At 33.2% G+C, this 16,278-nt stretch overlaps 2 protein-coding genes across 2 annotated transcripts; both read right to left on the bottom strand.

Moving 5' to 3' along the window:
* Positions 1–1,958: 1,958 nt before the first annotated feature.
* On the bottom strand, positions 1,959–2,522 carry LOC114308811 (uncharacterized). Its single transcript, XM_028254483.2, has one exon. It carries the CDS (start codon positions 2,520–2,522, stop codon positions 1,959–1,961), a length of 564 nt encoding a protein of 187 aa, XP_028110284.2.
* Positions 2,523–3,680: 1,158 nt separating this feature from the next.
* LOC114308820 (uncharacterized) lies at positions 3,681–5,492 on the bottom strand. The gene is made up of 5 exons (XM_082890669.1): positions 5,121–5,492; positions 4,905–5,009; positions 4,604–4,787; positions 4,428–4,516; positions 3,681–4,370 (listed from the first exon to the last, which is right to left on the bottom strand). Exons 1-5 carry the CDS (start codon positions 5,490–5,492, stop codon positions 3,681–3,683), a joined length of 1,440 nt encoding a protein of 479 aa, XP_082746795.1.
* Between the last annotated feature and the right edge of the window lie 10,786 nt (positions 5,493–16,278).

Here is a 16,278-nt window from a genome sequence, read left to right as displayed (position 1 = left end):
TCCATTTTTGAGTCTTCTTCCTTCCATTTTCAAGTCTGCAGAGGGAGAGAAAGAGAAGAGAGAAAGAGAAGAGAGCGGAAGAGGAGGAGAGAGGGAGAAAGCTCGCCGCTGATCGTCGCGTGTGCCTCTGCCTCCGCCGCCGCCGATCGTCGCAGCAGCAGCTCGTCGCCTCCGCCGATCGTCAGCTCGTCGCCTCCGCCCCCCGCCTCCTCCTCCTCTCCCGAATATTATGCCCCCTCTAGTCCCTCATGCTCCTTTTTCCTCCTCCTCCTCCTCCTCCTCCTCCCTCCTCCTTCTTCTTCTTTGATCTTCCTCATTCTTCTTCTCTGATCTTCCTCCTTCTTCTGCAAAAAAAAAAAAAAAAAAACAAAACAAAACAAAAATGGCGTCGTTTAGGGTTTAGGGGGATTCAGGGGGTAGCTTTCGAGCTACGTAGCACTGCCGTTGACTTATTATGTATAAAGACACAAAGGTAATTATTGTGTTAATTTCTTATAAACAAAATTAAAAACTTACATTTTAACATAGATTGACATAGTCCAAATCACACGTCACGTTCAACAATCTCTTCAAATTGTCTTGATGCAATTTTTGCTATAGATCTATGACAACATTAAACTATAAAAAATAAGATGAAATTGACAAAAAAATGAAATACGTAACTTTTGTTATTATACATACAAACCTATAAGTAGATTACCTTGTAACAACGTTGCACATATCTTTGTAAACTTTCAATTTTTGAATCATTCGTTGCCTATAAAACTGAGGCAAAATATCTCACTTCCTTATAAGTTGATTGTTTGACAAATTTATGAAATATAAAATTAAATTGTAAATTTACAAATATGGATATATGGAACATAGTAGTAAACTTCATAAGACTTGATTTTTACCACATATATGTCCATATTGTCTTTGCTGCATATACTTGCTCTATCAGATATGATAGGATTTCTATATAAAAAAAAAAGAACGATAACTATTAGCAATGTAACATATTGAAATGATTCATATAAAATGTCGCAAACACATTATCATACCGATGTTGTCATTGCCTAAAAAGCTCTCGCACAATTAATTTTCCCAGTTGTTTTTTATCAACTTTAATAGAGACCTTCCATCCAAGACTGTATATGGAGAACTGTTTGACCTACATTAATTTAAAAGGTACAGTCAAACTCAAAATATATGCGAATGTTGTTTTTTATAAATAGCAAAAATTTTACAAACATAATTTTTTGAACATAAGTAAAGCCAATACCTGATTTGTAAATTTCGTATCTGCAACCATATTTGCCTCCTCTTGATAATTCTCCCAAAGTTGAAGTAGTTTTATTTTTTCAAGTATTCCTGCAATTAATAATTATATGAAGATATATTATAAGTACATTAATTATTGATTAAAAAAATGACATAATATAAGCTAAATAAGAACATATTTAGTCCATACCTCCTGTATCAATAATTTGGTAACAAAACATCTTTGTAGACTACGTTGTGGGTATGCACTCCTTCTTCATTATTAACTGAACTCTTTTTAACCAAGACTTTCATTGTCTGATCTGACACCCCTCGAGATAAAGCAACATATAGTTGTCCATGACTAAATGCATGATCCGGAAGGTAAATTCCCACATGTGGAATTGTTTGACCTTGTGATTTATTTATTGTCAAAGCAAAACTAAGGCGAACTGAAAATTGTGTGCGAGTCATTTCAAATGGAAGTTTTAAGTTTTCTGGAGCCTTTAATGGAATGCAATGCAGGAAAACTCTCGTGCCTTTGAAATGTCCTATTAAAATTTCTGAATCTATGAAATTATTGTTCAAAGCTCGACACAGTAGCCTTGTGCCATTGCACAAACCAGAAGAAGGGTCAAGATTCCTCAAAAGCATAATTGGGGCTCCAACTTTCCAATGCAATGCATGTGGAGGCATTTTTCCTGGTGAAATGGAATTTAAAACTCTTGTTGATACAAATTTTGGGTATCATTTTCAACTTTATCAAATGAGTGGTACACTCTTGATTCTTCTAGAAATGTTTGAATGATTTTCTCATTGAGCTTGTCGACATCTTCATTGCGAGGAGTTATTATGCCCCTACTAACCATATACCCGGCATCAAAGGAATGGTTTCTGATATCAAGATAAATTTCTTGTAATAGTTGAACTATTGATTCTTCGCCATGCCATGGTATTGCCATCGATGTTGGTACTTTGATCATTTCATCTACAATGGTAGGTTGTACACCATCTCCAACACGTAAAAGAAATTCACCAAACTGTTGATCATTTATAGATCGCATATTTTGCTTTAAACGAAGTATTTGAATATGACTCCAGAGAGATGATTTGACTATCGATGCAACAATAGTTTCAGCTTTTGTACCTTTAGGAACAACTGGAAGTACTTGCCGAAAGTCACCACCAAACACCATAATTTTGCCACCAAATGGATAATCAACACCAGTGATGTCTATGAGTGTTCGATTCAAAGCTTCAAAAGCATAACGATTCGTCATTGTAGCTTCATCCCAAATGATGATTGTTGCACGTTTAATCAATTCTGCCAAATCTGATTGTTTAGTAATGGAGCACACGGATGAAGCCTCTGGATCGATCTTGAATCTTGAATGGGCTGTCCTTCTACCAGGTAAAAGTGTAGTTGTAATTCCAGAAGTTGTTGTTGCAATGGAAATTCGACCTTAACTTCTCACTGAGGCCAACAGTGCACGATATAAATATGTCTTTCTAGTTCCTCTTGGGCCATCCACAAAGAAGATTGCACCAGTATTGCATTCCACAGCCTCCATGATTGAGTTAAATGCTAAGCATTAATCATTATTTAATGTGGCAATGGAATTTAAGTCTTCTCGAGGAGTTACAATGGGAAGCTCATCTTGTATGACCTTTGGAACTGTTGAATTATCATCCAAATTCATTGTCATCTCAAGCAAATTGTATTATGATATGTTCTTATTATGCTGTAGCAGGAGACGGTTTATATCATGCAAGGTTTTGTTAAGGATATACATATTATTCATACTGTTTGAAGATATGTAATCTTCAATTAAGTAAGGATAAATTTCATCCTACAAACTTCGCACCCCTGTTGGCACACAGTAAACCAAAATTGTAACGAACAATCTCCTTAATGTTGATGGCATGTGCATGGTTGCAGCTTCTAACAAACATTGTCATATGCTATCATCATGCACTAACAAACCATGATGTTCAGCTTCTTGTTTAAAAGTTCGGTACGCAATTCCATTAACCATTAACAAATGGTCGAATGATTTTGGTCCTCTGATATGATTGAGTAAAATTCTTAAGTAAAATCTCTCCCCTTTTGATGGTGAAACTGTGTAAATTCTACCAATTACTCTTTGAGGATTCAATCTCAACTGCCAAATCTTTGCGTTATTGCACCATCTATAGTGTTGAAGGATCTCTCAATATAAGTACTGATTTGCAGTTTCGTCATCAACATTTAATTGAAAGAATTGGGTAAGCATTGTTCTAGAATAATACTCATCTCCTAAAACATTTGTGATGTCTTGGAATGTATAAAACCGCACTTGCTGCTTATTTGGTAAGTGTATTTGGAGGCGTTCTACGCTAGGGGTCATTCTGATAATTGGAAATTTGAATATTTTCCACAATGCTTCTGGAGCACAAACCTATCTTCCATTTATGAACTGTTGTACTTCGTCATAATTAGGACCTTGACGAACTTTTAATGTAACACGGTCAAGCCCTTTATAAACATATTTGTATAAATACTTCACACATGTAACACTGCTGCAAATTTCAAGATTGATATGACAATCATATTCCAAGAGCAACCATGGGTTGTATGGAATGACCCAACTATTATCCACCAAGATGCTTGGATTACTCTCTAATGGAGCTGACTCCCCTTCTCTTCTTCGATAAACAGGATATGAATCGTTTCTAAGTGTAGTGATTGGAGAAAATGGCTTTGGGAAATGTCTTTTGCACCGACCATTTGTCATACACGGTGACTGTTCATTGTACATTCCGCATGGGCCATGTACCATGTGTTTCAGAACTGCACTGTATAATCTAGGCTCTAGTCTCTTGTCTGGAATTTCAGCTCTGACAATGTTATCATAATCGTCAGAAGTACGTAACTTATCATTTTCATCCAAAATAATGACCATGTGGGCATGTGGTAAGCCTCTTTTTTGATACTCAATAACATATGCATATGCTAGAACCTTCCTGAGTACATGTTTTGTACGAATGTCGGTCTTCATCTCATCAAATTTTGAATGAAATACTATTGTCAGCAAATCAGGGCGATCATGTGCTGACTGTCCAGGTAGTAACTCAGCTTTAATTTCAGGCTAATTTGGATTGCAAGTCATTGTAAGGAAAAGATTGGGTTTTCTATACTTTTGGACCAGAGCCATTGCATCTTGATATCGCTGATACATATCTCGTGGGCTACCAACAAATGACGACGGTAATATTGTTCTATGACCAACATTACCTAAACATATTTGGATTTCACAAAAAAAAAATATATGTATGAATATAAACGAACGTGCATACATTTAGTTGTAGTGACAATTTGTACCTCCATAATTTTCACCAGCATGTACTGCATCTAGAAGACCTTGATAAAAATCTGTTCGAATGTGATTCTGATGAGTACGTATCCATCTTAATTTGTTGGACTCAATCTTCACGTAATTATCTACAACATACTGCTGTAAGAGGCGACCTCCTCGAACGAAAAGTGATTGATCCCCCGAGCGAATCTGAATTGATAGTATTTGAATACTTATAAATAATTAAAAGTAAAGGTTTTATACGAAATAATTATAGATTAAATAACTTCGAGGAAGTAATTTTTTGATATTATGTGTACGTTGTACCTGTAGCATATAAGAATAGAAATCACAGCATGTTATTTTTCTACCATCATTACTTCTGCTATTTGCATCCCATCCATATGAACCACAAGGTAACAACAAAGGATACTATAATGGATCATAATATCCGACAATATTAGGAATATTTAGAAGGTGACCACTGGTTGATTGGACAATGATATCTCTTGGTCTTAAATTTCCAGCTTCTTTGCCACCTACTAAAACTGCAACAACTTCAGGAGCAGTCGGAAGGTTGTATTGGGGCCTATTACATGGTTGCTCTTTGATCTGAAGTCTGCATTCATGTATATCTGGACGCTGAGCTAACTGGAGAAACGTGTGTACAAATGGATTTTGAGCATTTAAAATACTCTTTATCTTGTCAAGCAAATCTAAGTGTAATTCTTCATTTTCAGATATTCGATTCTTATTCTCATGGTCAGTGTCATAAACATACAGTTGCAAATATCTCGGTCTGTCGCTAGAATTTGGTAAAAGATTCCCAATCTTATGATATATGGATCCTTGTGCACGAAACGTGTACACACCTCGAGTTCTTGCTGCTAAGTTTTCATTAACATGAACACCCATTGAAGTGAATTAGAAAACATGATTATAGGATCGAATATTTTGTCTGAAATGACGACCTTCCACTGTTTGGTCAGAAAAAATATCAATCATCTCATTTGGAGCTGTTACTGGTGGCAAAACAATGGTTCCATTATTACAACACATGGTAGACGTTTCACGGTGAAACAATCTTGCGTTGTAATGTCTACATGTAGTTGGAGCATGAAACTGCATTCTTTGGAACCTTTCACTTTCATGAAAATTTCTTGCACAATTGTGATATCTCCTATGGATAAATGATCGATTATCTACAATATCTTCATCACTCAAAGCATCTTGATTGTGGTCGACATGAGGGATATTTCCTATGACAATACATGTACGATGTATAGGTTTATTATTAACACAATAGTATTTATTTGAAAGTGTTTGAGTTGCATGTTCAATATTAATTGTAATTGTACTACATATCATATTTGCATGGCCATCTTTTTTACATTTATTGTAAAGATTGTTTGTTTTGTAAAAGTACTTAAACTAAATAATTTTTTTTTTACCTTCCATCTGAACTTCGTGAGGATTATCTTGTCTGTTGCCACTTGTGCTTCCATGCTCATAAGTCGAATGAGTAGGTGCATATTGGAATAAGTCGATACGTGAGTGTAGAGTCATTCTACTTTCCCGACTAAAAACATTAGTCACAACTAAATCCCCTTCTTCGTGAATGGTTGGAAAAACTGTTGCTCTCGGCCTGCGCCATCCTGTTCTATTTCTTCTTGGGATTGCTTCGAAAAAGTTTAACATGCATCCTAACAATTAAAATTGTACATAATAAATTAAATGAATATCAATGTCAAATTTAGAAATGTAAAAGCTTTTAAAAAAAAAAAAAACGTTTATAAAATTTGAATACTTACTACTTGTTTTTTTATTTGTCATATTATGTGCTTGATCTGGATGAGAAGTTTGTTCGAGATTTTCAGATATTTGCCTTCTTTTTCGATAATTTGTTTGTCGCCTTGCTAGTTGTTATTTGTGCTGTTCAGTAGTCAAAACAGCCCTCCTCTGTCTGGCATAATTACGCAAGCTTTCCCTTTGAATTTCTCTTTGTTGCACATTAGAACTCGCTCTTTGTTCGCGAATGAACAAGCTTCGCCTACGCTAAGCAAGATGACGTTGCTCCAATCTTACTGAGCGTTGTTCAACGCTCAAGTTTTGAAGGCAGAACTGTTCGAATTCTCTTTGTGGTTGTTCAGTTTGAGCATTTGATTCCGAAGCTGAGCGTTGCCTCCTTTGTTGTAGGTATAAACGACGTCGTTCACAATTTTGTTGTTGTACATGTCTCAAATTTGATGTGATAGGGTAATCATGATTCATTTTTCCTAAGATTGTTAGCAAACTAACACTTACGTGGATGAAATCTGGTTATTTTTAAAATGGGCCTACATTATATAAAATTATGTAAAAGACAATAATAATATATCCTAAGCATTGTATTTTTATGTAAGTTTTTTTAACTGTTTATTTTTAGTAATATGTGTTACGTAGATGAAATCTAGTTATTTTTAAAATGTGCCTATATTATACATTAGATACTAATTTCATATTTTTTAGTTATTTATATGTAATATGTAATTATGTAAAAGGCAGTAATAATATATTATGAGAATGTTAACTGCAATGTCACTTGTATACTCACAAAGCTTTATATCTTTATGTAAGTGTTTTCATATGTTTGTTTTTATATTTTTATAATGCATATTATTTTAAGTACTAATATCATTTTGTGGAGAATTAAATAAAATAGCAAGTGAAAGAGATTACCTGGTAATGATGAGCCAAAGCGTGTGCAACTTGAAATATAATTTAAAAACAAATTGAATATAATTTTTTCAAACATTCAATTAAATATAAAATAAAAATAAAAATAAAAATACTGACAATCAAATGTCACGTTCAACAATCTCTTCAAATTGTTTTGATGCAATTTTGAACATACATATATGACAACATTAAACTACAAAAAATAAGATGGAATTGACAAAAAATGAAGCACGTAACTTTTGTTATATATACAAACCTATAAATAAATTACCTTGTAACAATGTTGCACATATTTATGCAACTAAAAAAAAAATTATAATATTAAAATAATTGTAATTTTTCTTCAAGTATATTTGTAAGTTTTGTTTTCTAATTTTTTTTAAGAACAATTCAAATAATGTTGTGAGAAAGATCATGAAAAAAATATATATCTATTTTTAATTTTAATAACTTTTGGTGTCCTCCTTGTCTATCTATTGTCTGTTCTATTATTTTTATTTGGATTTCTTATTTGGGTTTTTCTTTATTCTTAAATTTGTGTGTGTGTGTTTTTGTGAAAATATATATATATATATATATGTATATAAATTGAGAGAGAGAATTGGACAAAACAATGAGGAATTGATTCATCACAACTGATATATCATAATTTAAAAAAATTAAATAAAAAGAAAATTTGAGAGAGAAACTTTGGGCGAAAATAAAGCATACTCAACTCTAAATTGGCGGGAAAAAAAAAACTCTACAATAATCCATCAATAAGTCTAGAATACTTACAGTCAAAGTAGATAAGTGACGATAAAGAATTACCCGAGAAGTTGTTTCTTCTGAACAACACAAAGTCATAAAGCAACCTGCAAAAAAATTTACATTATTACACCAAAAAATACAACACAAAATAATGTTTGATTTAGTTAGAATATTTAGTATTACAGAAAGTATAATTAGCAGTATTACAAAAAATAAAAAATACAAAAATACATATCTTCACCCTGAATTATGGGAAAAAGCCCCAAAAAGTCCTAAAGTTTTTAAAAATTGAATTATGGATTTTATGGTTGGTAAGCCTACCCACCATATGTCAATTAACAATTGCAATTTTCACTACTCAAATAATACCTTAAAAAAAAAAAACAAAACATGGGTAGGAAAGTTGGTTTACTTAATTAACATATCCTCTTGGATCGTGACAGATCTCTACACCTATGCCAAACCAAAAAATTGAATAAGAGAAACAAAAATAAAATAAAAAGTAAGTTAAAAAAATACCAAATAGAAACATACCAAACAGGACAAACTCCAAAACTATTTAAGCACAAGTATATATAAAAGCACACAAAATAGAAAAGTAGAAACCTAAGAGACTTAGAATACTCATAATGAAAAATAAATAGTAACATTGAAACAGATTTGATGTACATAAAGAAAACTAAAAATTACAGAATTAAATAGCCAAAGAATTATTAAACAGATTTATTCATCTTACTCTTTGAAGACTCATTATGATTTGCCTAGTAGTTAACTTCACCATATAAATTGACTCCAACAGCTATTTATAAAAAAATAAAATAAAAAACTATCAGTTTCTGGTCCAAATAAAAAATAAAAAATAATTGAAGATAAATTATATAAATAGTCTCTGATGTTTGCACGATATGTCAATTTGGTCCCTATTATAACAATCACATTTTATACTACTCAAACAATACCTTTAAATTTTTTTTAAAAAAAAATCACAATTTTTCCAAGCATGGGCAGGAGGTTGGTTTACTTAATTAACATGCCCACTATGAGGCTCACCTAGTGCTTGAAATAACCATTCATTTGTAGGGTTTATCCACAAAATAGTTTGTACAAAATTTTTGATTAATTTGATCAAATTTATCTTAGAAAATTGAACGGATAATATAATTTTTAATATAGGTAATTTATTTATTTATTTTATAAGATAAATGTAATCCAATTATATGAATTTCATTGTTCAATAAACTTAATAAACTATTTCATTGGATACTATTTTCAGTAGATTTTACAGAATAAAATATTTGTATCATTCAATCTGGATAGTAAAATGAGGAGCTCAACCCAATTTCATTTTTTGTCTTTTGTGTTATCAGAAATGATAAAAATGGAGGGAGATCATACCAAGTGCTTTGTGACAAACTGAGAGAAGAACGATCAAAACGGCGAGACCGGCCAAGACGCCTACTATTATGGCTACTATTTTTTCGACCTCATCCTTGTTGCAGAATCTACACACAAACACGCAATCACCAAAAGCTTTTAAGAAAAAGGAATTGGAATAAGTACTCACCACTTAATCATATAGAAATTGGACAGAACTTTTGAGTACAGAAAATATAAAGCACACCCATCTATCTATTCTATTATTAAAACCAATAATCATATAGAAACAAATGCAAAATACATGCAAAATAGTAAAGATGCTCAGAACTAACCAAATAAAAAAGGGAAGATGACACACACACTACAACTTCAAGAAACCGTTCCTATGTATAGCATCAAAAACAAAATTACATAATCATTCTGTTCTGGAGAGGTTGATAATGTGGGTGGTTATTGTTGTTGTTGCGGCGGCGACAGCAGCAGTGTTGGTGGAGTTGTGCTGGTGTTGGGGAGAGAAACACTGCAGAGAGCATGAAATTCACAGAAGATGCAGAGGAGGATAAGGCCGATTCTTGGGTTGATTGGGCTACTGGAAAGTCATCCCAGTGAGCGATCTCCTTTCATATATGTTACTGTTTGATATACAACACTTAGTTTTGATCCTTCGTCAAGTTTTTTCTTTTTAAATGGCCATATTAATATGGCACCACTCTAATTCTATTTTTAAATTCAACACTTTAGTTTTGATGCTTTGTCTAGAATACCTACACATAACATAACATGTGAAATTGAAATCGGATAGAACCAAATACAAAAGAGAACTTACCAAATACAGATAACTTTCAGAAAAGAACTTACCAAATACAGTGAAGATGGACAGAACTTTTGAATGAAATCAAAACAAATGGAAAATGCAACGAAGATGTTCGGCACTTTTTGGAAGATGTTGAACCTGATTTGGAACTGGTGTCACCTGATTTGGAACTGCTGTGCAGTTTAGAAATGTGGGGTAGTGGAAAATGTAGGGTAGTGAAACTGATTGGTTTAAATTTGCCATGTTACCCTTAACTACAAACTGATATAAGTGTAAAAATAATATAATTATTCAAGAAGTTATGGTCATTTTAGGAAAATTTGGAAAAAAATTCTAAGCTAGGCTTCATGACACCAAAGTTGGTGTTGGCTTTTAATAATAGAATAGATAAATAATGTTTTTTTTTCTTTCTTATGTGGTACATTTTAAAGGTTTTTTTTTTTTTAAAGATAAATTATAAATACATTTATGAGATTTACTTAAAATACAAATTGCCCTCTCTGGATTGAAAAATTACAAATACTTCCCTATCAGAATTTTTTATTTAACAGAATTAATTGAAAAAGTAAAATTTTTAACTGTTCACCTATACAATAATACAATTATATGAATTATTAATTGAAATAAAATTTTAATATTATTAAAAATTATTAATTAACTTGATAATTTATTAATAAAATGACTTATTTGTTATGAAATTAGAAACCTTAGGGAGCATAATGTAATTTCTAGAACACATTGGGTAATTTGTAATTTAGGTAAACCTCAAGAGGTGTGTTTGTAATTTATCCTTTTTTAAAAGCCATATCAGCATACATATAAAGTTTTACACAAACTCAATTTCAATTATAATAGCCAATCTTATGTGAACTCTATTTGAAAAATATTTATTTTTATATATTTTTAATCATGTATTTGTCATTGCCAAATTTCTTTTATATAATTGATATTTTAATTTAATTATTATGATATTTGGAAAAAAATTCAATATACAAATAAATAAGACAGAATGTGCTTAATTACATGCATCGCAGCGATCAAATTAATTATATTTTATATTTTATATTTTATATTTTTTGTCTATCTTATTAATGTCTTAATATCAATTTATATTTAATTTTTTATTTAACATGAAATTATTTATACTTAATTTAAATTTTATATACCTATACACAATATGTATGGACAATTCAAGAAGAATATTAAAGAAAAAATCAACAACCATGATAGAGACCTCCACTATCCCCCACCCCCATTACACCATTCACATGTGGGGGTTAGTAGTGATTGAAAAAAAAAAAAAAAAGATTGACCAATCATGCCCCACTGGGGGTCCTGAGGGTCTCCCCGGTGGGGGTCCTAAGCTTTACTGAAAAATCAATATTCAATGTAATTAATTTATGTATTTTCTTCTCAATCTAATCACAACATATTTATATTTAATCCAAGATCCATGGACTCAGATCCGGACCCGGCTCAGCCCGGGAGCGTGCACGCGTGATAGTTTTGTCATAACCAACTTGGACCATAGTCTTGGCCCAAGCCCATTCTTGAAGCATCCATAACTCCCTTTCTTCGGAAAATTTGGATGCCCCAAAGGGCTTATGCCTTTCCCATAATCTTGAGGCTTAAATACCCATGAAAGTTTTCCTCCACAATCAATGTGGGATTGGTAGTTATACATAATTCCCAAAACATCATTCATAAGGCCATCTTTATGAGAGAATTTCTCATTCAATTCTCAATGGTTTTTGGTCATTCTTTTTGTGGTGTAAAAACTTTGTTACAAAGAATCTAAACCCATTTAATCCCACCTCAACCAATGGTGGAGACCTACTTTAATTTCACATTAAAGTCATCAAAAATCATTTTTTTCAACAATCTCTCACATGAATAAAAATTGACTGAATAAAGAAAACAAACAACGTTTACAACAAAGACTCGAAGAGAGAGCACACAACTAACTCTGCATCAGAAAAGGTAGTTGTTGGCCTTGAACCTTTCGTAGTGAAAGCCTATCGGATTTACTAGCTAACCAGTGAACGTAATGCCTTAAACTGTTTTGCCGTTTGTATAAACCGAGACAATAGACCTCACACAAGAGTGAGTCTAACTATTGTTCTTGTTCTCACTTGTGTGTCTAGTATGGCCCTGGAACACTAGTCTAGTTCAATAAGTGGCTTTAAAGAATTCGGCCTTCCCAATTCTTAAAAAAGCAACCCCATTTCGCACTTACATAGGTGACCTATATAAGGTATCTTATTATACCATGGTTTATTATTCAAATCACTTAGGTTATTAAAAGCACTAGCTTAACCTTCCAACCCTATAGGGTATCACTGTACAAATGAATAGGCTAGAGAATTTACCTCTTCTGTGACTCACCCATTACTCGAAATTAGGTTGTCCCCTTGAACCTAGATCTTGGGATCTCTAGTCAACTAGGTTGGGTTTTCCGTTCCAGTAACATTACTAAAGGCCTTAACCCCATTCCTCTTGACGACGTTTCACATTCCTCTTGACGACATTTCTACCAACTCTCGAGTTAACCCTTTGGTTAGCGGATCCGCAATGTTATCGTTAGACTCTACATAGTATAGAGAGATAATTCCATTAGAGAGTAGTTGTCGTATAGAATTATGTTTACGACAGATATGTCTAGACTTTCCATTATACATATGACTCTGTGCCCGTTCAATCACCGATTGGCTATCACAATGAATACAAATAGCAGGCACAGGTTTCGGCCAACGTGGAATATCCTCAACAAACTGGCGAAGCCATTCAGCTTCTTCAGACGCTTTATCCAAAGCAATAAACTCAGATTCCATTGTTGATCTCAATATACACGTTTGCTTGGAAGATTTCCAAGACACGACTGCCTGTCCAAGGGTAAACACATAACCACTAGTGGATTTGGAGTCCTTTATATCAGATATCCAATTAGCGTCACTATACCCTTATAGTACAGTCAATATCTGTTATAATGCAGCCCATAATTCCCGGTGTAGCGTAGATGACTTGACACTCGCGTAATGCCTCTTCAATGAGTAGCATTCGGATTACTCATGTATCTACTAAGCCTGCTAATAGAGTAGGCTATATCTGGCCTTGTATAACTCATCAGATACATCAAACTTCCAATGACCCGAGAATATTCTAACTGAGAGACACTTGTATCTCACCATTATTCTTGGTCAAATATAGACTCATGTCTACCGGTGTCCTAGACACATTTGTATTTGATTTACCAATTTTTCAAGTATTTTCTCAACATAGTGAGACTGAGAAAGTACAATACCCTTAGATGTTCTAGTAATCTTAATACCCATAATGACATCTGCAAGGCCCATATCTGTCAAACTTGGAGTTTAACAATCTCTTGGTAGTTCTAATAATTTCATCATTACTACTAATAATGAGTATGCCATCTACGTATAGACACAAAATGACATAACCTCTGTTAGTGTCTTTAATATATACGCACTTGTCACACTCATTGATTCTAAATCCATTTGACAACATAACGTTTGTCAAACTTCTCATGCCATTGCTTAGGAGCTTACTTCAAACCATATAATGACTTGACAAGCTTATAGACTTTCTTATTTTTCCCTGGAGCCGAAAACCTCTCGGGTTGCTCCATGAAGATTTCTTCATCTAAATCTCCATTTAAGAAAGTTGTTTTTACATCCATTTGATGGATCTCTAGACCATATAAAGCAGTTATCACAATCACCATGCGAATGGATGTAATCCTTGTCATAGGTGAATACGTATCAACGTAATCCAAGCCTTCTCGCTACTTGTATCCATTAATAACTAGTCTAGCTTTATACTTATCAATTGGCCTATCGCTTTCATTTTTCTTTTAAAGATCCACTTACTCCTCAAAGCCTTACTGTCTGGGGTTAGATGAACCAACTCCCAAGTATGGTTCTGTAAGATGGAGTTAATCTTACTCTTAATTGCTTCTTTCCATAAAGGACTTTCAAATGAAGTTACAGTTTTATGGAATGTTCGAGGTTCTCCATCTAACATATAAGTCAAGAAGTCTGGACCAAAAGACTTTGCGGTCCTAGCCCTTTTACCCCTTCTTGGCTCATCTACTTCCTCAACTTAATCATTGACTTGATCATCTATCTGATCATTGTCACCTTCAACCTCTTTCATGGAACTCGGAACCCCTTTTTGGATACGATAAGGTAATACATTTTCAAGAAAAGATGCATTTCTAAATTCCATGAAAGTATTGTTGTGTATATTTGGAATAGTAAACTTAAACAAAAGAAATTGATATGCACTGTTATATTGTGCATAATCGTTGAATACAAAGTCAACGGATTTTTAGGCTTATCCTAACCCTTTTGGGTTCAGGTATTACCACCTTTTGCATGACACCCCCACATTTGTAGAATTTATACAAAGGCTTTTGACCTTTTCAAAAAATTCATACAGGGTCTTTAAACAATTTCTTGTGTCACAATGATTATGAAACTCTCAAAATCATATCACGATAAACACGTTCCCAGAATGTCATTATCCGAATTTAGGCATCCAAACATATTTGGTCCAACCTATCTTATTATTAGGAAACATAAATCCAGTGTTCAATAGTTTACTATTTGGAACTTCATAACATGGCCAGTAGTCTTATCACTAGGAATCACTAATTTCTCAGCATGTGGTCAGTAGACTTTCTACTACTGGAATCACAATGTCTTAACCTGTGATCAGTAGTCACTTTACTACTAGGAATCACAACGTCCTGATATAGGATCAATAGACTCTTTCATTACTAGGAATCATCATGTCTTGATATATGATCAGTAGCCTCTCCACTACTAGGTGATCAGTAATCTGTTCATTATTATGAACCACAATCTCATAACTGTACAGCCAGTGGTCTAACACCTCTTAAGAACCACCGGTTTTCTATCTCAGTGATCAGTGATCTTGTACTCACTAGGAGCCACCAATTTAAGAATATATTTGGATTTAAAAAATTCAAAAATATATTCACCCACTCTAACGGGTTGTCTCATCTTTGCTTTCAAGCAAAGTCACACAGTAATCATATATGCTATAATTGACATAAGAATAACATACTAATTGCCTCTGATTAATTCAGAGATATTATCATGTAATCTTATGATTTCCTTTAATCACACTTGATCTTTCTAGATCTTCTTTTAAGAACCTTGCAAGGTTTAAGGTTATCAGGTGGAATAACATTTCATGTTGTCACCTCTTAAAGTCATTTATGAAAAATCACAACAGAATTTCACTATGATGTTTTTCCAAAGCCTAAACTTAACACTAGGACATCCCAAAGTCTAAAATTTAATTCAAAAATGATCACCACTTACCCTAGAATCGAACATGGTCAGGAAAGTTCTAGGAAGACTGGAGGGGTCACATCGTTCTCAGTTAACCTCAGACAAAACTTTCAAGAGCATGTTGACTCTTAATCTATGAGAAACAAATTTAGAATTAAGTTTTTCAAGGGATAAATTAGGTTAAAGCAAACCACGTTTACAAAACTAATAAGCAATTAAAAATTGCTATCAAAATTACACCATTCATAAAAGTTAACCGGTATTCCCGGAACTGAGCCCATTATTTCTGAATAAAATCAGAAATATTTTAGCTAATGCTAAAATTTGGTTTCTTTTTTCAAAACCAAAGCACTTTGGAAATAATCAGATTATAAACCAAAACACGTTGGAAATAATCAGATTATACTCAAAGACTTTCTCCAAACTTGGTTTTCCAACACTTTGGGAATAAAATGATTAAACCCAAAGACTTCCTCAAACCCCAAAAGTTTGAAACCAAATATGTCTTAGTTGTCATTTCTGAACAAATAAGAATTACTCTTTAGCCAATGTAACACCCTCAAAATAATAACATTAAACCCTCAATTGAGACATTCCTTGACATGCAAAATATCTACATTCTTCTATTAATCAGAGTTTCATTACAATAGTATTACATGTTAACAACAAAAGCAAAATGCCCTACGGGCTTACAGCTTTCCAA

The sequence above is a fragment of the Camellia sinensis genome, chromosome 10 (genome assembly GCF_055761805.1).
Source record: "Camellia sinensis isolate YWXY chromosome 10, ASM5576180v1, whole genome shotgun sequence".
In the NCBI taxonomy this organism is placed as follows: domain Eukaryota; kingdom Viridiplantae; phylum Streptophyta; class Magnoliopsida; order Ericales; family Theaceae; genus Camellia; species Camellia sinensis.
Note: the sequence above shows the minus strand (reverse complement) of the source record. Positions and strands in the feature narration are given on the sequence as shown.